General features: G+C 36.0%; 1 protein-coding gene and 1 long non-coding RNA gene across 2 annotated transcripts in view; one reads left to right on the top strand and one right to left on the bottom strand.

Moving 5' to 3' along the window:
- The window catches only part of nudt14 (nudix (nucleoside diphosphate linked moiety X)-type motif 14), a 73,692-nt gene that overhangs the window by 17,031 nt on the left and 31,769 nt on the right, over positions 1-24,892 (bottom strand). The window contains 2 exon segments of the mRNA NM_001044888.1: positions 2,404-2,468; positions 11,668-11,711. Of these exon segments, the coding sequence (NP_001038353.1) occupies positions 2,404-2,468; positions 11,668-11,711 (109 nt within the window).
- On the top strand, positions 16,524-22,986 carry LOC147839142 (uncharacterized). Its single transcript, XR_015518342.1, has 3 exons — positions 16,524-20,656; positions 20,716-20,786; positions 20,858-22,986. It is a non-coding gene; the product is annotated as an uncharacterized LOC147839142 (long non-coding RNA).

The following is a 24,892-nucleotide window of genomic DNA, read 5'->3' as shown; positions in this document are numbered from 1 at the left end:
AGAGCTCCTTCGCGGTAGTCCACACTTGTAAACACTCACTGCATCGGGCTTGCGCGTCTCTCACCTCCGCCCACACTCGTCAACGCTACCAAGCCGACTAATCACAGAGCTTCGCATCATTGTGACGTGTAGTTGTATTTTTTGAGAGGTGTGAATCAACGTCGTTGACGGCCACGGCGAGGGCTATGCGTCCACGCGTAGGCTGCGCCGTAACATAAGCGTGCGCTTGACGCAAAAGTATAAATCAGCCTTAAACATTCACCTGCAGAGGAAATGTTGCATATCAAAGAAAGTACAATTACTCAATTAACCAAATTGAATTTTATTGGGGCGGTTAAAATAATTAATTTTGGCAGTTCACTAAATATTTTTTTAAAAACTGTAACTGTAATCTTTCGCCAATCCCAAGATGACTTCATGAATTCTTCATGCTGTATATTATAATGCAGTTGAATCAGCTGGTCTGTGTCACTGCTCTGAGAACAGCGCTGATCACAGAGACAATCAAAGCCATTTCTGTTGAGTGTGTGCTTGTGAACACAATCGTCAATCTTAGGTGTTTATGAACTCCCTCTTTAGTGTTAAAAAATGCAATATTATTATTTACTTTTGTGTATTTGTTGTGCCGGTACTTGTGTTTTGTTTGATTCATTTAAGAAGTGTGTATTCTGTGAGCAGGGAATATTGAAGGTTTGGTAACAGATCAGACTGTTTCAATTAAAAGATCAAATATTATTCTTGTCAAGTAAAATAAAAAATTGTGGATGCAAATCATTAGAGCATATTGAAAATTATATGAAATGATGACAAAATAATCTTAACCAGTGTTGGGTAAGTTGCTTTTAAAAAGTACTCGATTACACATTACAGAATACTGCTAGAAAATTGTAATCTGATTACATTAATAACTACATAATGCAAAAAAGTAATCAGATTACTAATTACTTTACTTTGAAGTTACTTTTAAAACATAAAATATACCTATAAAAATACAAAATATACTTTCGGTTATTGAATATTCACTGAAAAACATTACAATGGGTTGATCACAGCAGCTTGACATTTAAAATTTTTTGTTTTTTATTTTTGAACACAAAAGTAGGACATGAAGAAACCTGTAACCACTGACATCTATAGTATATAAAAAGCACTGCAGTGTTTGGGTGTTCCGTGTTTCTCTGTGGTAATTAGTCTACCAAAATGTGTATATTCCTAAAGTATGAAACTGATCGGACAGTCCTTGTCACATGACACGCAGTTTTAACTAATGCGCCTGGGAAATGCAAGCGCGACAGATGGGATATGTAAACGGCCCCAATAAATAGCTAGGCTTCTCTTCATATTCAGAAGATACCTTCACTCCCGATCCTGCACAAAAATCAAATTTATTATGAATTGGGCCTCCTTGGTGACGAATATTATCTTAGAATGCTTTCTATTCAAATGCTTGAACAAGTAGCTGGTTGAGTTAAAAGCAGGCGAAAGTTCTTTAGAGACTGGACTTTTTACGCTCATTGAAATCAAAGTAATGTCTGTATTTCCACTTGAAGAAGCAGCCGCTCTTTACAGCAGCTATTTCAGCCTGCATTCTCCAGCAATTTCAAAGCACATGCAACTGACGTTGCAGCGGAAAACGTGATTTTAAAGAAGCATATTTTTTTCTTCCAAACATTACATTTGTAATGCAAGTAACTCAATTACATTGACTGTAGTAACTGTATTCAAATTACACAAATGTAAAATGCAATTCGTTACATTACTGCGTTTCTCAAAAATGTAATTATATATTATAACGCGTTACTGTGGAACGAGTTACACCCAACTCTGATCTTAACCAAACCAAAACATTAGACCAGAGTAAGTTCATACCCATAACTTTCACTATTGTCCATTTATCAATTGCTGGACATCTCATGAAAGTAATTGTATAGGATCATTTGTAGTAACAATCAACATGATAAGGTGCCCTATTATGGATTCTAAAAGGTTTATATTTTGGTTTTGGGAGTCCCTGTCAACAAGCTGATGAAGGATCATAACACACATTCATTTTCTTATAATATGCTTTTTTTTACCTAATTATCCCAATGAATCTTATATAATTTGTTCAGAGATTCAATTTTCCAAACCCATCCTTTGCACAATGCTCAACTGCAGTAATTGGTCCAATGACCCAGTCTGTTGTCAGCCCAACCAATTTTAGGATGCAACAAATAAACAAATTTGAAATATTAATTTTAAAACTAACTGCTATTTAGAGTTTGCCTCAACTAGGTAGAGTTTCTAGATTGAACAACTCAAATAATTTTGAAGTAAACCTCTTCAATTAGAAAAACAGGACCACAACTATAATCAAGTGAAAACAACAAAAAACACATTAAGAAGGACTTTGTAGGGCATTACCTGGGCGAAACTGCTTGACCAAGATGAAACAGTGTGATGTGGTGTTGAAAATCAGCACAGAGACACTGGAGAGAGGAAAGAAAATGAAAAGCAATGAATTTAAAGCTTGAGTAGGCATTTAGAGAAGCAGATGAATACTCAAGAATCTTTCTTTCCTGCAATAGCAACAACAAACAAATCTGATCCAACACCCTGGGTAGATGTAGAGAGTAAGTGAAAAGGAGCGCGTGTATGTGTGTGTGCGAGACAGTGAGGCACATGGACACCCTTGCTCTATCAAGCCCCAACAAATCACCCAGGATTAACACCTTGGATGTGGTCTTGGCTTTTCACTTTAGCTCGGTTTGAGACTGAACATAATGCCGTAAGAAGAAGAGAATAAATCCCTGTGTCTTAAGAATCTCTGTATAATAGGATTTACTCACTGAAGCATACTAGGATAGCCAGGCTCACTGGACTGAAAGCAAGCTAATAGCTCAGCGTGGCAGGAGGTCAGAGGACAGAGTGTCCCAGTGCAGCACTTTCACATTCATACAGAAAATATACTTCCTCCAATCTTCAACCATTACAAAACATATACTGACATAACATCTGCCTCCAGTCATCCAGGCTACTGGTATCAAGACCTATTAAGAGATTTCAGCACCAAATACGTAATGCAGTACATTCTGTGCGTTGTTTACAGAAGGCTGTTAATGTTCAAGACACAGACTTCTATGCATCCTATGCATAATCAAAACTAAGAGGGATCCAATTAGAAATTGTGAGAACTATATTTTAATCATGTTCAAAAAGCACAAATTATATACAGTTAAGGTGAAATTATTAGCCCTCTTGTGATTATTATTTTTTAAATATTTACCAACTAATATTTAATGGAGCAAAAACATCTTCACAGAATTTGTTCTTAAAAAAGAAGACAATTTCCTTTTAAGAATTTTTTTTTATTTTTTATATTTATTTATTTATTTATTATCTTGGCTGTAATTAAAACAAATTTTAAGGTCAATATCATCCCCCTTAAAAATGTTCTGTCTTTAATTAGATATGAAATAACCCTAATTTTGACTAATTAACCTAACTTGTCCAGTTAACTTAGCTAAGCCTTTAATTGCAACTTAAGCCGAATATTGGTATCTTACTAATGTCACAGCAGCGATATAATCCTTGCAGATCTCTGGTAAACAAGCAATTCGCTAAAGAACTACAAATCCGCCATTAAATGAACTACAAATTCCGTCATGCACTTCATACACACCAGTTTCTGATTCACTTTGATTACACGCGCGCACACACAGCCGGAGGATCGTTATGGACTGATTACATGGATTTTAAATTTAGCACACACACATCTTTGCAGAGCCTTGTTTAATCTTGTTTAACCTTTGCCTTGCCGTGTTTGACCCTTGCTTTGTTCTGTTTGTTTACCTTGCTTGCTGCCTGTACTGACCCTTCGCCTGTTATTTGACCAGTCTTCTGGATTTGCCTGCATGTTGACTGTTGCCTGCCTTATCATTCTCATAATAAATCCTGCATTTGGATCCTTAACTCTGTTGTCACCGTCCCTCACATTTCAATTATGTACTGTCATCATGGCAAAGACCAAATAAATTAGGTTAATAGAAATGAATTGTTTTAACTATTGGGTTTAAAAATGTGTTGAATAAAAAAATCTCTTAAAACTTAGAAATCATTTGAAAAATAATTCCAATTTCACAGTGTCTAATAATGTTGTCCTGTCTTTCAGATGAAGTCATAATTGTTAACCACCCTTTGATTTTTATTTAGTTTTAAAATATTTTCTTGATGTTTAACAGAGCAAGGAAATTTTCACAGCTTGTTTGATAATATTTTTTCTTCTGTAGAAAGTATTTTATTGTTTTATCATGGCTACAATAAAAGCTATTAAGGTCATTTAAAAAAACATTAAGGTCAAAATTATTAGCCCCTTTAAGCTATATTTTCTTTCAATAGTCTACAGAAGAAACCATCATTATACAATAACTTGCCTAATTACCCTAACCTGCCTCGTTAACCTAATTAAACTAGTTAAACCTTTAAATATCACTTTAAGCTGTAGAAGTGTCTTGAAAAATATCTAGTCAATATTATTTATTGTCAACATGGCAAAAGATAAAATAAATCCGTTATTAGAAATGAGTTATTAAAACTATTATGATTAGAAATGTGTTGAAAAAATCTGCTCTCCGTTAAACAGAAATTGGGGAAAAAATAAACAGAGGCTAATAATTCTGACTTCAACTGTATATATACAATGTGTAATTTGACTGCATTTTAATTTGCTATGGTTGTAGTCGCTATGTTAAATAATGTTGTGTGGTAAAAAAACAAAAATCCAAATGAAATCCAAAATGAAAAACAGCAAAGCACTGCTAAAACAGAAGCCACTTTCAAATAAACACACTTTCTATTGGTCAACTTAAACTATTGCCAATTTGACATTACACAAAAAGTCAGTTCATTTGAAAATGAAATGATTGGATTCAAAACTATTACATCTGCACATTTAGAGGCCATTCACTCAAAACCACTCTGTCAAATCCATTGTGCTTCCTTGTTCTTTTTCATTGCGAACAAGCACTACACAAACATTTTTGTTCTGTTCTTACACCTTGAGTTTCAGTTAAAAGTGGCTAAACATTTGATTCGAAAACCAGAAGTTTATTCCCCAATCCACTGCTCAAGGGCTTTTTTCAAAGCACTGTTTGCCTCTAGCTTCAGATTATTACATTCAATAATACATTATATTAGCAGGTTGTTTCAATGGCAATGGAGAGAGACGGCTCTTTGAGTTGGGAAAACGGATATGTCTGTAGAAGCAGGAAGCCCAGCCCTGTCTTTCCCATGGTGAATGCATGCCAGAGATTACCACACAGCCTGAATGCTAACCAACACACACATCCACACATCTGAATCTAACCCACAACATGTAATCATAATGCATTAAATAAAGAGTGTTATCCTGGATCCCATAGTCACTATATGTTTTTACAACTCCTTGTTGTGGGCAGGAAACATTCCTGGGACAAATCATTGCATGCGGTCTTTAACAACATATGCTTTGTCATTAGGAATGCAAATCTAGTGACAAAAAATATGTAAAGCTTAAATATCTAAAAGACAATTAACAAAGCTGGTACATTTGATTGATCACATGTGAACACCAAACAACAGAATTAATCAAATTTAATCAAATAAATGTTTGATGAATTTATTTTGGTGGTATCTGAATAATTAAACTAAAATTAATCTATATTGTTCATGCTGTATATTACAATGTCTTCCACATATAAAATTATAGTTTTATTTATACTCTATATCTCACTATTAACTATTTATCAATTGCTGGACGTCACGTGAAAGTAATTGCATACGATTATAGGTTGTTTTCACATGATGTCATTGATGTCGCATGAAATTCAGATGGAGGGCAGGAAGTGATTCTTCTACATAGGAATCGCTTTCAGAACACCAAAATGCTTCTGTTTTATGTTTATAATTGTTTTAATCGGCCAAAATACGAAATGCTGAACAGCTTTTTTTAATAACTTCCAAATGTTTCTGCTCATAAAGGGGAGAAAGTTCAAGAAACTGGCTGAAAAACACAAGAAAAGGTGGCATGTAATCAAAATTTTTTCAATACATCCATGTGTACAATCTTTTTTTGAGCGTGATAATTTGTTTGACAGAACCAATAAAGATTATATACAGGCCTAGCTATGTGTATAAACATGTTAATGTGTTGTATAAAAATCAGATACAATCACCACCACACTTATGCACCCTGCCATGTAATCACTGAAATCATATCTCAGTCTTGTTTTGCAATAATCCATGTCTTTACTGGCGTTTTGTCAGAATAAACAACTGTGAAGTGAACATCGTGATGTGCAGCAGCGGTGAATGTCTGTTGATTGTTTATTAAGTCCATTCCCCCTTACAAATATAAATAAATAATAATGTAGACTATGCGTCCACGCGTTTGTATGCTTGTTATTTCGTGACGTCTAGTTATATTAAACCTGTTTTTGAACCACATAGTAAAGTGTATAACAGGAACAACTCTTTGTTAATGAATGCTACATAATACTGTAGTATAGTAAACTAAAAAATGTAATAAATACTATAAAGTTAGTATAAACTGTGGTGCATTGTGATGGTGTATACTTATAGCGTAAAAAAACTGAAGCCTATTGAATAATTTGTTTATTACTACAGTTGTACCACAGCAACAATATAATTACTAAAACCGTTTTATTGAAGTAATTATCTATAGTATGCTTCCAAACACTATAGTATTTTTTTATGTAACGTAATAGCTTATAGTGTCTACCGCCACAATGACAGGCACATATATTTTAGTTTAGTGGAAAACTCGCCCGTCTTCATGATATAAAGATCATGTCCAACATACTGTATGTGATTGCTTTCTATTTATATCTCCTTTAAAATATGGAATAAATCTCAAACATACAGACTTCCCTCTATGTCTGCCATTCAGTTTATCACTTCCTGCCCTCATTCTGAATTTCAGTTACCAGAACCACGTGACTGAAAGCAACCTATTGGTAGAAGCAGAATATGAATATTTTAGCAGTAGGCATTCCAAAATGAACATGATGATTCTCAAACTTTTACCAAAACTTTGGTGGTCTGAAGCCAGATTAAGAGCTCCAATATAAGAGGGCCTCCTTAATCCATCCGTTTCCATTAGGAGGAAGCATCATTCAGACCTTACATTTGATGTCCATCAAATAAGCTCCACCTTTTTTCTTCACCCTTAATGAGTTGTGGAGAACAGACTATGCCGAATGAAGAGTGCAGTCTGGGTCATCCTTTGAAAACTGCGTCTGATGGGTCAGTGCTCCAGCATGTCCAGGCAAGTCTGAATAACATGCTCATCTCTGCTTCACATCTCCAGCCTGAAAAGTACTATCTAAGTCACGCAGGACGTGTCACACATCGTTTAACCTGCCGTCCATTAGGACTGCTTAGATCTCATTTTGGGATGCAATGCAATGGGAGAAGCAGAGGCCTAGTGCTGCTTTAAAACAATCACTCACACATCACTTCCAAATTAAAAACTGTAGATGAAAACAAATATCACAAACAAATACACACGTTCATCACTGTCACAGGATTATGGCTTCCAACTCCTTACCTACACCAAAGACCAGCAGAGCTCACAACAGTGGCACTAATGACCTGAACAGACGCTCCATTTAATGGCTTTACCTTTCAGCTGTAGATCACCTCATTCATCAATCCACCAAACAGTACAGCAAAACAATGGCTCAGTCAAATGGTGAGGTCAAATATTTTAACAAGTCCACTAAGTTTGGAGACTTTAAGATTTGTTTTATATATAGTTTTTGAAATTTTTTTTGGTCACACTTTATTGTAAGGTACAAATCTTGCTGTTAACAAACCATTGACTTTAGCTTGATAAACTTTTAATTTGATGCTTATTAATCGTTATTACGGTAGTAGTTGGTTTTAGGTATTGAGTAGAATTATGGATGTAGAATATCATGAAGAGTATGTAGATACTTTATGGATTACTAATAAAACAGCTAATATCTTAGACATTAGTTGACAGTGAGAAATGATCACTATAGTGAAATGATCCCTAGGCACTCTGTATTTTAATGTGATTTATGCTTGTAATTTTCAGTAGGGCGGCGCAGTGGGTAGCACGTTCACCTCACAGCAAGAAGGTCGCTGGTTCAAGTCTCGGCAGGGTCAGTTGGCATTTGTGTGTGGACTCTACGTGTTCGTGTGGGTTTTCTCCACAAGTCCAAAGACACGTGGTATAGATGAACTGGGCATGGTAAAATTGACCGTAGTATATGTGTGAGTGAGTGAGTGAGTGTGTATAGATGTTTCCCTGGGATGGGTTGCAGCTGGAAGGGCATGCGCTGCGTAAAACATGTGCTGGATAAGTTGGCGGTTCAGCCCGCTGTGGCAACCGAAGTCAGTAGTTATTAAACCAGCCTTCTGTGTGACACCTGATTAGGTTCTAAATGCATATTTAATTATTTTTTGATTCTCCTGCATTAGTATTAATGCTGAAAACAGCTGTGCTGTGCAATATCTTTGCAAACAATGCTACATCTACATTTAAATTTCAAAAGACCAGCACTTAGGCCCAATCCCAATTCTACCCCTTAGCTCTTCCCCTTACCCCTACCCCTCGTTTTGCACGTGCCCGTGAAGGGGTAGTGGTGTCCCAATTCTCTTTAGCTTGAAGGGGTAGGGCTAAGGGCAAGGGTATACACCCCTTCAAACAAAGATTTTTCAGGACCACATTTGAAAAATTTACCAGAATACACCAGCCACAGCTGCACCCGGAAGTAAGGAGATCCACAAAATAGTATTTTTTGTCATTATTACGAATTTTTACAACAAACAAACACAATTTAATATATTCATAACCGCATTGATGTTTTACCATCATGCTTTAAAAAAAAAAAACGCTAAAATAAAAACCGCTAGATTTCACAATCTATCTGCAATCTATAACTCCTGAAGAATAAAGGGACTAAGTCGAAGCAAAATGAATAAATTAATGAGCATTTTGTTTAGACTCCAAGATCTGATTAACTGTTCACTATAAACAGCAAACATCAGTCCAAGGCACTCGAAAATGTGGGAAAATATTAAAAAGCCTTTATTAACATGGCTATTCCTTAAAACTGTGCCTATGCTTTTTGGTAAACAATGGTCTTCATCAGGGTAACAGTGTTAGGTGCGTCAGGAGGTTCTTTTGAATCCCATGGTCTCATGACTCCAGCATATGTTTTACGCAGCGGATGCCCTTCCAGCAGCGACCCATCATTGGGAAACACCCATGCACACTCAATCACACACATAAACTATGGACCATTTAGCTTACCCAATTAACCTGTATCACATGTCTTTGGACTGGGAGCGGGGAAACCGGAGCACCTGAAGGAAACCAACGTGAATGTGGGGAGAACATGCAAACTCCACACAGAAATGCCAGCTGACCCAGCCGAGGCTCGAACCAGCGACCTTCTTGCTGTGAGGCGGGAGTGCTACCCACAGGGCCACCGCGTCAATGCTAATTGAAATTAAATGTTTCAAATAAATGTTATAAATTAATCTGATGTCATTTATATGTATCCGATGCATAGAGAAAAATGCAGAGACTTTGGTGAGCAAATCAAAGCAGATTCAGCATTGAATTCCACTGTAATGATTTATTGGAACAAGTTATCATTTTAAAAGTTATACTGCATTAGTTATTACAATTAGTAGTGTTTTTTATTTATTTAGAAATATTAGGAAATAAAGTAGGAAAATTACCCATGACAACTTTAATGTAATCTAGTTATATTTACCTTCAGCCTACACCTCATAATATTTGGTGTTTGGCCCTTTATACGAAAAAGTTTTGACACCTCTGCATTAGAATATCTAAACAATGATTAACTGTTTACAATGTTGTAGTTAATCATAATTAATGAAAATACAATGAACCCTCAAAAAACCCTTGACAACAAACCTCACTGAAACCCCTGAACAAGAGCCTTTCTTCAGCTCTGCTTAGGTTTGTTCTTGCACCTTGTCCAAAACTGGATTGACATAATGGCACTATTTACACCTGTTATTAAGACGGATTCAGGATAATCACATCACAAATAGATGGGAAAAACACATTTTTATTGATACCCAACTCTCTCTTGTTCATTTCCAACCAGTTTTTTTTTTTTTGAAAGTGATAGTCTGTCAAGTGTATGTGTGTACATAACATATGCACTACAAAAGCATGTAAAAAAAAAAAGACAATGCAAAAAAAAAGGCAATTTAGTTTCTTTAGAGAATCTAGTTTTGTGTTACAATCCCGACTTTGTGATTGTGATTATGTGTTTTCATCTTCAAAACAAATGTATCTTTAAACACTGAAAAGTTTAAATGCTCATCTAGTGTGCTTCAACAACACATCCCATAAGGTTTATGAATTAGGTCAGCAGGCAGAGAGGAAGTGGGGTTTTGGTGCAACTTTAATTCATTAAACATCATGAGAATTTAAACCATGAAAACGATTGAGTAAATGCAATTTCGACATAACCAAAACATTTTAAAAACCATCTATTTAGTGTTGACTGGTTAGATTGACAAAAAATTGGGTCGAAAACGTGAATTTTTGTGGTGTGTTCCAAACAGGATAAATTCGCTTCTGAATGGAAGTGATTATCTGAATAGTCCTGATAATTATCATATTAAGATGAAACATAATTGGTCCAAAATCCAATTCCAAAGCTTCTATGCTCTGATTGGCAGCATTTTCCCACCTCTTAAATTTACAGACTTCTCTTGTTGTGAATGTTTCGTTTCTGTCGGCTTGTAACACCGTGTTCTGCTTTGGTTCATAGACTATTTTCTCACAGGCATGGTCCAGACGTTCCTCAATGAAGAACAAAGGTCTTCTTAAGAAACCTAATATCTGAACATGCTGTAACTTTTATATCATCGGCCAGAGACTTTGTAGCCACTTTGTTGCACCAGGTCTTCTTACAGAGTATGATTGAATCTCCAGACTGCTTCATGAGAAAATAAAAATCTCTGATGATATTGACACACAGCCCACAGAGGGACTCAATCCTCACCGATAGCTTTAATGAACCCTGTATGAAAGGTCAACCGTGATCTCAGGGCAGCAGTTGACAATTGGAGAGGTACAAAGAGGCGCTCTTAGGTGTGTAATGACCCAAGGAATGCTCTGGGTCGGTGGGAAGAGGTTGTGTGGGAAACATAACAGAAGTTTAACTGCTTCTGCCTCTTTGGGACACTTGAAGCCTAGTCAGGGATCAGTGACTGCAATGAAGACAGGTGGAGGTCTTCAAACGCCTACCTGAATGTGCTAAATAGAGTTTTGCATGAGAAAAAAAAGGAGAGATTTTTTCATGACAAAGTTCAATAAAGATGTGAGCCTATAAAAAACGGAATTGAAGAGAGATCAAGATGCCTACACAATGACTTTCGGGGTAGCGGAGAACGTCCTATTGTTGCGCCATCAAGAGAAATTCTAATTACCAAAAGCCTCTAATCCTCCAAGGTTTTTTCTTGCCTTCAAATATTACAGTATGTTAAATGACTGACATTTTAAACAGGAAATCCACATGCAAATTTCTCATTAAAGTAGGACGTACCAAAAGCAGCCAGAACACAGTCATATAGACAAACAAATTAAATAAAGACCTAAATAAATGTCCTCACCTATCATGGGTTTGCATAAAGTCCCAGGACTTCTTTGTTCCATTCTGAAAAAAGAGCAAAATGAAAAAGACATGTAATTTTTGAAATGGCAAAAAGTCAATGTGTAAAATCTGCGTCCAAAAGTGACATGCAAAAAAATCTCAGTTCAACTGTATGAGTGGCTCAATAGAATGTTTTAGTTTTGTTTCATATAATACTAAAGTTGTTTTTATACCATCATTTCAGGGTCCTTGAGGCATATTTGTTCTCCTTCAGGAGATGAATTGTCTAGAGAGATTGTATTTTCCCAGCTTAGACAAGGGCTGATGTTTTAAATATTGCAAATGTAACTACTAATGTAGTTGCCAGGCAACCAGACATCTCATTCATCCAAAATTTACATAAAAAGCAAATTTTCACAGATCCAACAAGCAAAAACCATTTTGGTAAAATGATTTTAAAGGTTTTGCTGTTCAATAAAAAAAATAATAAAAATAATTAGGGCTGGGTGATTAATTGACATTCAGAACTAATAATCGATCACATTTTTCCAGGTCAATCTTTTCAATTACTTTTCCCGGTTCTTTTTTTGACTGTTGTGTTATAATATGGGTTTTCATTTCAGTTGTTCAACTTTGCTTTTCAATAAATAATCATATTGTCGTAAATAAAATAATACTTATATCATTAATTATTTTAAAATCAACACTGTAAAACCCAATAAGTTAGGGTAACTTAAACAATTTAAGGAAACCGATTGCTACAAACCATTAGAGATAAAAACCAATCCTAATGAATACTGTGAACTAAATCCATTTGAGTAAACGAAGCAATTTGAGCACAGTAAAACCCGATAAATGAAGAGAACTCAAACTAACAGAGTACTGTAAAACCAAAAAAGTTAAGGCAACTCAAACCGTTCGAAGAAACTGATTGCAACAAACCATTTGAGTTAAAAAACTAATCTACAGTATATGAGTACTGTGAACCTACTCCATTTAAGTCCATTTAAGTTAATTAAAGAGGTATTTAATTAACTCTTTACCTTCAACACGGAGTTCAAACCTTCTTTCAAATAAGTAGAATTAACTTTAAGTAAATTTTCAGTTAACTACACTTATTTCATCTGATAAAGTTGACTCTTGGGTTTTACAGTAAAGTAATGAACCCTTCCTTCAGAAATCTCTCAATGTGATGTGTAAGCATGTTTACTGTACAAAACCTGTCAGTGAACTCTGAGGGCAATAAAATTAAATAAATAAATAAAATAATTGTTTATTATTTTGTAATTGAGTTCAAATGTTCAATTAATCGAGATTTAGATTTTAAATAATAATAACTATTATTATTAATTTTCCTTCGGCTTAGTCTCTTTATTAATCAGAGGTCGCCACAGCAAAATGAACCACCAACTTATCCATGTTTTACATTTACATATGTTTTCCAGCTGCAATGCACCACCGGAACACCCATGCACACCCATACCCACCCATGCACACCCATACCCACCCATGCACACCCATACCCACCCATAAACACCCATAAACACCCACACCCATACCCACCCACCCACACACACACACACACACACACACACACACACACTCACTCACACACTCACACACTCACACACACACACACACACACACAAACACACACACACACACACACACACACACACACACACAAACACACGAACACACACAAACACACACAAACTATGGCAAGTTTAGGTTATTTAAATCACCTGTAGTACCACCTCTTTGGACTTTGGGGGAAACCGGAGCACCCGGAGTAAACCCACACCAACACAGGGAGAACATGCAAACTCCACAAAGAAATGCCAACTGACCCAGCCCGGACTCGAACCAGCGACCTTCTTGCTAAGGCGACCGTGCTAACCACTGGGCCACCTTGTCGTCACATAATAATAATTATTATTATTATTATTATTATTATTATTATTATAACTACTATTATAATTATTGAACTAATTTAATATTACATGGTAATATAAAAATGCAACAAAATAAACTGTTCACATTTAATCTTAATTAATAAAACAATTAAACAGCAACTTCAGGATTCAAGCTCGAGAGAGCTAGTAGATCTGTGCATACGAGTAGTCAAAACACAATGGGACAGGGTGTGTAGCTTTAGAAACCTTAGCAGTAACAGACATAGCTTAGGTTTTGAGTACAGTGCATGTACAGTACTAAGTGCCTCGCTCACCCTTTTATATAAACCTTTAACACTTTTGATCTCTACAATGCCTGAAGACAGGGATTTCTGTGAAGCATCAATCTCACAAGAACAGACATGTTTCTTGAAAAGATTGCTGGAGTTACTCAAGATGATTGGGGATCGGCCCAATGTGTGCGCGTCTGTGTTTGTGCTTGAACTCTACTTGAAAGAGCATCACCTTGTGCTTTTCCTTCTTACACTTGTAAAATGCATCGTCTTTTTTTTATAACATGGATTGGGATGAAAACTACTATTTGGAACTCACATTTTTGGAAAGTCGTTTTTTAACTAGCTGAATAGTAAGATTATGATTAAAAAAAGATTATGCACCATGTAGAATGCTGGACATAAAAGTTCTCAACACAAAATATGTCACATTTTCTCAAAAGAAAGTTACAGAGATGACAATATAGCCTCAATCTTTAAGAATTTGCACCCAATAGTTGTCTCACCACACACAAGATCAGGACCATGTATTATAGTTAAGAACAAGCTTATAACATTTATAATAGGAGGTTTTGGAATTGAGTAATTTTCTTTTCATGGGCGCTCTTGATGCTTACACCCACAGTATCTATTCATCCAATACAAAAGAGTGAATTAGGAGATCTGTCAGAACTTTAAAATTAGGCATAGCTCAGCATAAGCAGTATCTTGTCATTTCTTTTACAGAATGTGCTTTTATTATACAAATAAATACATTTTGCATAAATGTTTTTATGCATTTTTTTTTATGATTAACATACTTCATGTGGAATATCATTCATTCATTCATTTTCTTTTCAGCTTAGTCCCTTTAATAATCAGGGGTCGCCTAGCGGAATGAACCGCCAACTTATCCAGCATATGTTTTACACAGTGGATGCCCTTCCAGCTGCAACCCATCACTGGGAAACACATACACACTTATTAACACATACATATACTACGGACAATTTAGTAAGCCTAATTTACCTGTACTGTAAAGCGACCTTCTTGCTGTGAGGCGACAGCACTACCTACTGCGCCACTTCGTCACCATGTGGAATATCATGTCACTTTTTTTAGTTAAAGCGTTGTTGTAGTTAGTAGTTACCCAAATAGGTTAGCTTTTTTTTGGCAAGGGGATTGGCACGTATCATAAAATAAAATGAGCCATGCTTTATATAAGGTAAGTGGGCTGGTGAAAAACATAATAATAATAGTAATAATAATGTAATATTAATACATTTGCTTTAATGCATAGCTGAGTGTTCATGAAACTTGAGGTGGATGGATGGATGGATGGATGGATGGATGGATGGATGGATGGATGGCTTATAAAGTTTTGGTATTTTTTCTTTATTTATTTAAAAATATCTCTGCCCCCAAATGCTAGATGACCATCTAAGACAAAAAAAATACATGAACTGTAAACCGCGATACTAATGTAGAGTTTTATATATATTTGGGCTGCACAACATTGGAAGAATCTAACATTACATAACATACAGTTGAAGTCAGAATTATTAGCCCCCTTGAATTTAGCCCCCTATTTATTTTTTGTTTAACAGAGAGATTTTTCAACAAATTCCTAAACATAATAGTTTTAATAACTCATTTCTAATAACTGATTTATTTTATCTTTGCCATGATGACAGTAAATAATATTTGACTAGATATTTTTCAAGACACTTCTATACAGCTTTATAGTGACATTTAAAGGCCTAACTAGGTTAATTAGGCAGGTTATGGTAATTAGGAAAGTTATTGTTTAATGATGGTTTGTTCTGTAGACTATCGAAAAAATATGTAGCTTAAAGGGGCTAATAATTTTGACCTTAAAATGGTGTCAAAAAATTTAAAACTGCTTTTTTTCTAGCTAAAATAAAACAAATAAGACTTTCTCTAGAAGAAAAAATATTATCAGACATACTGTGAAAATGTCCTTGCTCTGTTAAACATCATTTGGGAAATATTTAAAAAAGAAAAAAAACTAAAGGGGGCTAATAACTCTGACTTCAACTGAACATAACATTACAATCTATTATTAATTTTATTTTGCCATATATATATTGTGATGTTAATACAATTTGACTTAATATCTCTGCTTGGAAAGAATTCATAATGTTAGATCAACTGGGATGATTCTGCAGTGGGCGTGCATCTCTAGAAAATCGAATAAACAATCTAACATTTTTTGGACACATTTTCGTTGTGGCCTGCGCTATTTGCAGTGCAGTTCTATATCTGCATTTGTTGTGAGTATTTTAATGCATAATAATATATAAACACAAATAACCCTAAGGAGTCGACAACCACATATACACGTGTTGAGACGTTTTCTCCTGATAACCCCGAAAAAAACCTAAATTACACTTTCAGTTTTGATTGTATAGATAATAGCAATTCATCCATTGAATCTGTTGGGTGTCTACATTAATTGTGTACACTCACAATAACAACAAAAGTGTGTGCATACTTTTGCAAATATTTAGTGTACACATTCTTTCTTTCTTCTGTTTGGTACTATTGGACTATTGCGAATGATCACATTGCGATATGAATGCTGAAACGATATATTGTGCAGTCATAATGCATATGCAGTCATGCAACGAGAGCGAAATGTCAAGATTTTGTGAAACAATATACCAAATTTGGTTTTCACTAGGGATGCAAGGGTCCTCTGTAAAAAATCACATTGTCTTGTTGCACTTCCACAGTTCCGTGCTCCCTGTGATGCGTGGTTCAGAATATGCATTATTATTGTTGGTCTTACCACTGTCTGCCAAGAACAGCTTTCTTCACGACTTACTGTTCCCACTGAATTAAAAGAGTAGAGCCAAACGCTCTGTCATTGCTTAAGTTTCATCCACTTCGATGGTGCTGATAAGTGATAATTGTTTATAAAAATGTGTTTGTTGCCTTGGCAATGCAAGCATAATGTAAACAGAAGTAATCAATACTCTAAAAGTGCTCAATTATTAAAATGTGTTGACTTAATTATTATCTGCATAATTGGTTGAGACTGTTGTGTCAAGATGTTAAACAGAAAAAACTAATTTTAAGCTTTTTCTCTTTTTATTTTTCTTAAGCATTTTATTTGAACATACAATTTTCAAAATTATCTACTTTTATTTATTTAATGTGAGAACATGCAAATCTACAGTAATATGTGTGAAGCCTGCTTCTTTGTCAGGTGTTTGTTACCCAATACATTTGTACAGTTAAAGTCAGAATTATTATCACCCCTTTGAAGTTTTTTCTTTTTTAAATATTCCCCAAATGATGTTTAACAAAGCAGGGAAATTTTCACAGTATGTCTGATAATATAAAAATGAAAATTATTAGCCACTTTAAGCTATTTTTTGATAGTCTACAGGACAAATTATCGTTATACAATAACTTGCCTAATTAGCCTAACCTGCCTAGTTAACCTAATTAACCTAGTTAAGCCTTTAAATGTTGCTTTAGGCTTTATAAAAGAGTCTTGAAAAATATCTAGTCAAATATTATTTACTGTCAAAATAAATCAGTTTTTAGAAATTAGTTTTTAAAACTATTATGTTTAGAAATGTGTGGAAAAAATCTCCCATCCGTTAAACAGAAATTGGGAAAAAAAATAACCAGGAGGGTTAATAATTCAAGGGGGCTAATAATTCTGACTTCAACTGTATATTGTCATGTTGTACCCCTGTTCTTTTATCCTGAATATTTTAGAAAAGCCTTTTTTTTTAAACATAGCACATACTATACCATACAAAAACCATGACCCTAAAACCATGAAAACCGTTGCACCCCTAGTTTTCACTGAACCACACTGTATGCACCCACATACATAAAACTTGGAAATCACATCCCAACTGTGTAACTTGGGACAATTCTGTGAAACATTCTTATCTATTTTACTATTTACCTATTTTCTTTAAATAGCTTAATCCTGGTCACAATTAACTGCCATTCTAAGGACAAGTACAATCTTGACATTATAAAAAAAACTCCTTTCATGGTCTAAAAAAAAAAAAAAGATATCCATAATTTTGCACATTTATACTTAATGACTTAATCTGTGTGCGAGCTCCCCCTTTGAACCCACTGTCAAAATAGTTTGTGTGAGTGTGTGTGTGTATGGTTGATTGTATGCTTCTTACTCTTATAAATTCTAAATGCTGCATGCCTGGTTAGCAAATAAACTGGATGTTCGGTTTCAAGCACAAAGCCAGAAATAATCCAAGGCTTCATTACACTTCTGAATGAATAGACACTGTGCTATTTAAAAAATGCAGCACCTTTTCCAGTTGAACAGCTTAAGTGTGACCTACCTAATCATGGTTGCAGGTCTGATCTGTTAATAAGAAGCAAAGCTCCATTAATGGAAACAGTCATCTGTTACCTGAGGCACCAGTGTAAAACGAGAGTGTGGAAAGTGAACCTGCATACCAAGCATGGTCAGTGGATACGACGGGGTCATGTTTGCTTAGGGCAATGCTGCTTTTCGTGCTAATGACCTGTATCTTTTGGCTCCAAAACGTGGCTGTTTTGGAGGGAGCTCGAGAAAGCGGAACAAACTTCAGTCTCGAAGCTCTGTATGGTGTCAGAATTGCCCCATTAATCCAAGAGCAGCTAGTTAAATGCTTGAAAGGTCTTTGTGCTCAAGTCGCTTTGCTACATGTTTAGAAAACATCACATCCTCTTGATTAAGGAATTTTCAGTCATCCTTGATTATGTTTACAGAATGATTCACTAATGACTGTTAAAAAACCTCAAAAAAAGTGTCGCTTGTTTGTTCAAACTACTTATGTAAAATGAGCTGAAACAACTAAATAATCGAAATTTTGTTAGGACAACTACATTTTTTATGTTCCATCCACTTAAATCTGTAAACTTAATTGATTTGTGTTGGGACAATTTGAATGATGCGTGTGAAACACTGCCTTTTATTCAGTGCAGTTTGATTAGTTCACTTGAAAGAATCAATCCCAAATTAATTCTTTGCCAACAAAAAAAGATGAAATATTAAGTAGCAGGCTACAACCAACATGCATGTTAAAATTCATTACTAAAAACTACATTAAATGATGCACCAAGAGCATTTAATTTGTTTTTGGTTTTATGACTTTTACACAATCAATCAATTGGCAATTAAAATCCTTTTAACATTCAAAAGGTTAACCATTATTGTTTAACAAGCTATATTTTGTTTCATAAATTATAAGTTGTATATGGGTGCTTTCACACCTACACTTTTGTTTCGGAACGTATCGTTTGCCCAGTTAGCGCGGTTCGTTTGGCATATGTGAACAGGGCAATCGCGCTCTGTTCCGCGCCAAAGGAATCGCTCCGAGATCGCTTGAATGAGGTGGTCTCAGCTCGATTGAAACGAACCCTGGAGCGGTTCGATTGCAGTGAGAAAGCGATTCGATCCGAGCGCGGTTATATCACAGTGTTTTATGGATGTGTAATAGGCATATGGCTATATGAGGAGAGAATTATGAGTAGGGCGAGAAGTTTTGCGAGTCTCCGGATGCCCGCAAACGAGTGATGATCTCCCGGTAATCTTGCGTCTCCCTCCCGGTCCTCAAATAGGCATCGTCGTGCACCCTTCTCACCCCTCCCCACCGCGTCTCTCCTCAGACACTTCGCGCGCGCGCACCCTGTCAATCACCACCAAACCACCACCTCTCCTGACAGCTTAGCGGGACGCTGCAAAATAAACCCTGACACTCTGACCAATGTGAGGAGAGTTTACTCGCACGTGACTCGTTTTAGCTCTTTTGGTTCGATTAGAAACTTTGCAGTGTGAAAGCAAACCGCTCCAAGAGCAAAGAGCAACAATGTAACAATTGTAATCTCTGTTTCGGAACAACTGAATCGATTCACAGGTGTGAAAGCACCCTATGTTTGCACAAGCATTTCATAATTCTTTTTTTTTCCAGGGGGGATTTTAGAATTGTAACAAATATAATTTTATTAAAAATTTTTGATTTCTTTTACTGATCATGTATTGTATACTGTGCTGTGTAGGTTACTTCAAAATTGTTTTAATTTCTAATTACATCATTATAATTGTGCATTGTCTGAAAAGTAACTAATCCCAATTCCAATTCTACCCCTTAGATCTTCCCCTTACTCCTAGCCCTCGTTTTGCACGTTCACGTAAAGGGGTACTGCTGTGCCCCAATTCTCTTTAGCTTGAAGGCGTAGGGCTAAGGGCAAGGGCTAGATACACCTTCAAACGGAGATTTTTCAGGACCACTCTCGAAACCAAGGGGTAAGAAAATTTCTACACCAGCTACAATGACAGCATAGCTGCACCTGAAAGTAAGGAGATCCACAAATTTGTGTTTTTTTGTCATTATTATGAATTTTTACAACAAACAAGTATGTTTTAATACATTCATAACCTTGTTCATGTTTTACCATCATGTTTAAAAAAAAAATACAAAAAATACAAATCGTAGGGGTGTCACGATTTTGATTTTTAATCGAATTCGATCGAAATTTATGCTCAATTTCGATTATCGAAACAAAAAATAGAATCGTCGATGCTGCCACGCCCCCATGTCACGTCAGCTTGGCTTGCCAAGCGGGAAAAAAACAGGCTTGTTGAAGTGCTTGTTAAACTGCAGAAGCAGGAGACCCGTCGACAGAACTTAAACCCTCTCCTCTTTCAATTAAGTCGCCGGTGTGTAAGCATTTTGGATTTCCAGTGAGTTATGTTGACAACGTTCATGTTGTCGACCAAAAAAAACACAGTTTTGCAAGCTCTGCTATGTACGTATTAGGGTTCGTCCGATAGACAACACCGGCATCGCGATCCTCCGCCCGCCCCCGTTGCAATTCCGCTCGCGAAAAGTACACACTCAGGCCCTGTTTACACTGTCTTTGTTTTTAAATGGCATTTTAGAACGACAACGATTTGACATCCACAGTGGCGTGTAGCATTTCTGAGCAGCCCTCCTTCCTCTCTGCCTCTGAAAATGCACATCACGTGGCCACACAGACACAGACGCTTACACAGCCATGCGCTCCAGAGAGCAGGTCCAGGCAGTCAGAGGACTGCTTCAATCTTTCACTCACTTGTACTTTGTCATTTTAGCGAACACCTCAGATACTGTTGGCTGGTTCCTGTTGGTTGTGCGTCTTTTTTTTACCGACGCCATTATAACGACACAGATCACTGCCTATTCACGAGTCCCGCAGAAAAAAGTGATTGACCGGTGGTAATTATGTGTGTATCTTGCCTTTATTCATTTACTGTATGATTTGTTTATGGGTAAAACAAAGACCATGCAGATCAGGTAGTTTAAACGGAAGGCTACAAATAATTAATTGGTCATTAATTAATTATTCATAATCGAAAATCGAATCGAATCGTGCCTTTAGAATCGAAAATGTAATCAATCGAGGATTTGGAGGATCGTGACACCCTTAACAAATCGTGAAATTTACTAAATCTAAAATTCATAATAATAACTCCTGTATGGGCCAAGTAGTTCCACAACATTCTGTCACTCAATGACACTGGAATACCCTGTCAGTAATGTCTAGTGACTAGGAATGACTTTTTTACGGTGTCTGCTATAATGCTAATTGTGTTTTTGTGTTTTTACATAGATGAATATGGCCACTGTGTAAATACACAGTACAGTTACATCGTATTGCCACATTATATATCGTTATGATAACATGATGTATGCCTTAAGTGATTTCCTGAAGATAAATATCAATAAATAACACAACTGGAATAATTACAGCAGTTGCGATCATCTGATTTCATATGAAGCAAGAGATCACAATGACATATGATAACGTGTGCAAGTGCTGTAGTGGTGTCCCATTTCTTGGGGGTAAATTTTGAACCCCTTCCCCCTCACACTCTGTTTCAATGGCCATGGGGAAGGGGGTAAAAAAATAGTTGGGATTGGGCCTTATTCAGTTAGTAATTAAATTACTAAATAGTCATCGGCGATGCAGTGGCGCAGTAGGTAGTGCTGTCGCCTCACAGCAAGAAAGTCGCTGGCTTGAGCCTCGGCTGGGTCAGTTGGCGTTTCTGTTTGGAGTTTGCATGTTCTCCCTGCATTCGCGTAGGTTTCCTCCGGGTGCTCCGGTTTCCACCCACAGTCCAAAGACATGCGGTACAGGTGAATTGGGTAGGCTAAATTGCCCATAGTGTTTGAGTGTGAATGAGAGTGTGTGTGGATGTTTCCCGGAGATAGGTTGCGGCTGGAAGGGCATCTGCTGCATAAAATCATGCAGGATAAGTTGGCGGTTCATTCCGCTATGGCAACCCCAAATTAATAAAGGGACTAAGCCGAAAAGAAAATGAATGAATGAATGAATAAATAAATAGTCATCCACATAAGACTCAGTGCACATACAATAGAAATTAAACTTAAACATTTAATTTAAAAACTTAAAAATTAAACATTTATCAGATGCGCATAAAAAAAACTGTTGAAAACGCCAATAAATTTTGAAAATGCTAAACTTTTTATTTGATAAGAAAAGATGCGCATAAACTACGATGGAAACACTTTTACCGAACAAATTCCAGTATGCCTATTAAAAAAGTCATGTGATTTGTTATAAGAGATCATGTGATAAAAATGTGTGTGAATGGACAAACCAGCAGTCTGAGCACATTGTAAAACATATAAAATATGTTGTTTTGGTTTGGTTGTCGTTTTCTAAAAAACCTTAACCATTTCAGTATTAGTGTTATTATATTATTGTTTACCTCCAGAACTGTCAAGAGTATCTGTGCTCCACGTCTCATACCTTCAAACGTTCATTGTTCATTGCGTGTCGGTATTTCTCTTCTGTTCTAAAATGCCTCAACCAGAAAAAAAGGCGTGTGGCTGGTTCCTAATCACGTCACAGTGATCCAAACATTTTTGCGTAGGTGCTAAATTCTCCAATTTTTCCCTGCAGGGCTAGACAAGTGGGGATAAAAAAAAGCCTTTTTACGGCAAGTGTATACTTGAGTGCATACTTGCGGAGGTGAAAGTGGGTATGCTGATGTGTGGACTATGGAGGGGGATGTAACGTGTTGAGTTTCATAATGTCAAATAAAAAGTCTTCACGCTACTATCATCTGAGCGATTATTTGTTTAGGTTCATAAGGGATGCTGCCAGCTACAGCATCTGAAACAGAGACGACCCGCAGTTTACCAAGCAGCCTGAACATTTACATTCCATGAACGCAAACTAATAGTTTTCACTTCGAACACCACTTTTCATTTTAACAGCGCTAGTGAAACAACTTCAAGGGAACACAGAAAGGGAGAGGCTATGCAAGTTCATGCACCGCAAAGACAAGCCCAATAAGTGAAAGTGCTTCAAATTGAGCATAAGCTCTAAGATGTAAGAGCAAAGAATAAGGGTTTTAAATTAAGGGTGCAACAGATTAATGTTTGTTGCTCAACAAGCGAGTATGTACACTGAAAACCACAGACACAGAGTCTACTGCATTTTATTAATCACTGCCTGGCACGTTAAAAAAATATGCAAGGATGTCAGCTTTTTTTAATACAAGTGCTGCAGTAGTTATAGCTAAATATTTCTGGAGATAAATGTGTGGAAAAACTTACTTTCAATCAAAGATAAGCTTGACGGTCTAACCAATAGTCATTTTTAAAAGGGACTTGCATTAAATCATATGAAACCAGGTTCTTGCATTATTACCCTTTTTCAGCTAGCATGTGCCAGTTCAGAGCTAGTGCTAGGGCCATTTCGGAACTAGTTCATCTGTTGAGCTTTTTAAGAATGGCTTTGTTGTCATTGCCTATAGCTTTGTGGCCAGTGTGTTAACACACTTAAGGTGTCCTGAGTTCAAATCCCAGCTCATGGACATTTACTAATCTAGGGATGCAACGATTCAAAAATTTAGTTGTAGGATTGTAGTCTGAGGAATAATCACGATTTCACAGTTGATACTATAGCGCATTCATTCATTTCAAAACACAGCTAATTTAGGAAATCACATGAAAAATCCTTATATTTTAGAGTGTTATTTATTACTGCTCAGTCACCAAATAATACAAAAAAATATATAAAAATAATAAGAAAAACAAACAATAGTCTATTTCTCTTAGGATTCAAAAATAAGTGGAAAAAGTTTTGAAACTTGGCATTGAAATTTGAGTAATATTTTTACACTGAAAATAAATGACAGAACAATGAATCAATAAATAAAAATAAGAATAAATAAAAAGAAAGTATTTGCTAATGTAAATCTAAAATACATATCAGCTCAGTATTTCCCTTTTAAAGAGAACAAATGTAGTCAAAGGCTGCTGAACCATTGTCTAAAAGGTACTTTTGATCAACTATATCACAAAAATGTTTGCTATTTTTTATTTTGTATCTTTTTTTTCTCTGCTTGGAAGAGTAATATGTATAATCCATACAAAGTATGAAGCACATCGGTCCAGTTTTTGTCAGGTGGCTCGTGCCTTTCTTTTTCTCTTTCTTTCTTTCTTTCTTTCTTTCTTTCTTTCTTTCTTTCTTTCGAGCGTATTGAAAATAACAAACTTGCGAGTGCAAAAGATGCAAGATGTGAACAGCCCTCTGTCATAGTTAATCTAGTGTGCGTGCGTATTAGTCTTTGTGTACAAGCACAGCACTTTAAATTAGCAAACAGTTGGCATAACAGTTTAGTTCCTTCAGTTCTGTTCTGTGGAGAAACGCTGTTTTGAGAGGCCCTTATAATTAATTAACCATGATGAATTAAAGCATGGTTAATCTTAAAAACGGTTATTCATTGCAACCCTAATCCCATCTCTCCTCTCTCTCTCTATACAACTTCTCATTCTGTCAAACCACTGTCCAATCAAATCAAAAGGCAAAAATCACCAAAAAAATAAAAAATAAAAGAAACTCAGTAAAGAACAACTTTGCTTATCTATAAGCTAAAGTCTAACATCGGCACTGATTACTCCCAGAGTTCCTGCAACACAAATATGGAGGTGCCAAAAATAATGTTGCTATTAATGCTAATGGCTGCCCCCGCACTGCCCCCTATTGTTGAACACTGAAGGAA

Source organism: Danio rerio, chromosome 20, assembly GCF_052040795.2.
Source record: "Danio rerio strain M-AB ecotype USA chromosome 20, GRCz13ab, whole genome shotgun sequence".
NCBI classification, from domain to species: domain Eukaryota; kingdom Metazoa; phylum Chordata; class Actinopteri; order Cypriniformes; family Danionidae; genus Danio; species Danio rerio.
The sequence above is the reverse complement of the archived record's forward strand: the minus strand, read 5'-3'. Positions and strand labels throughout refer to the sequence as shown.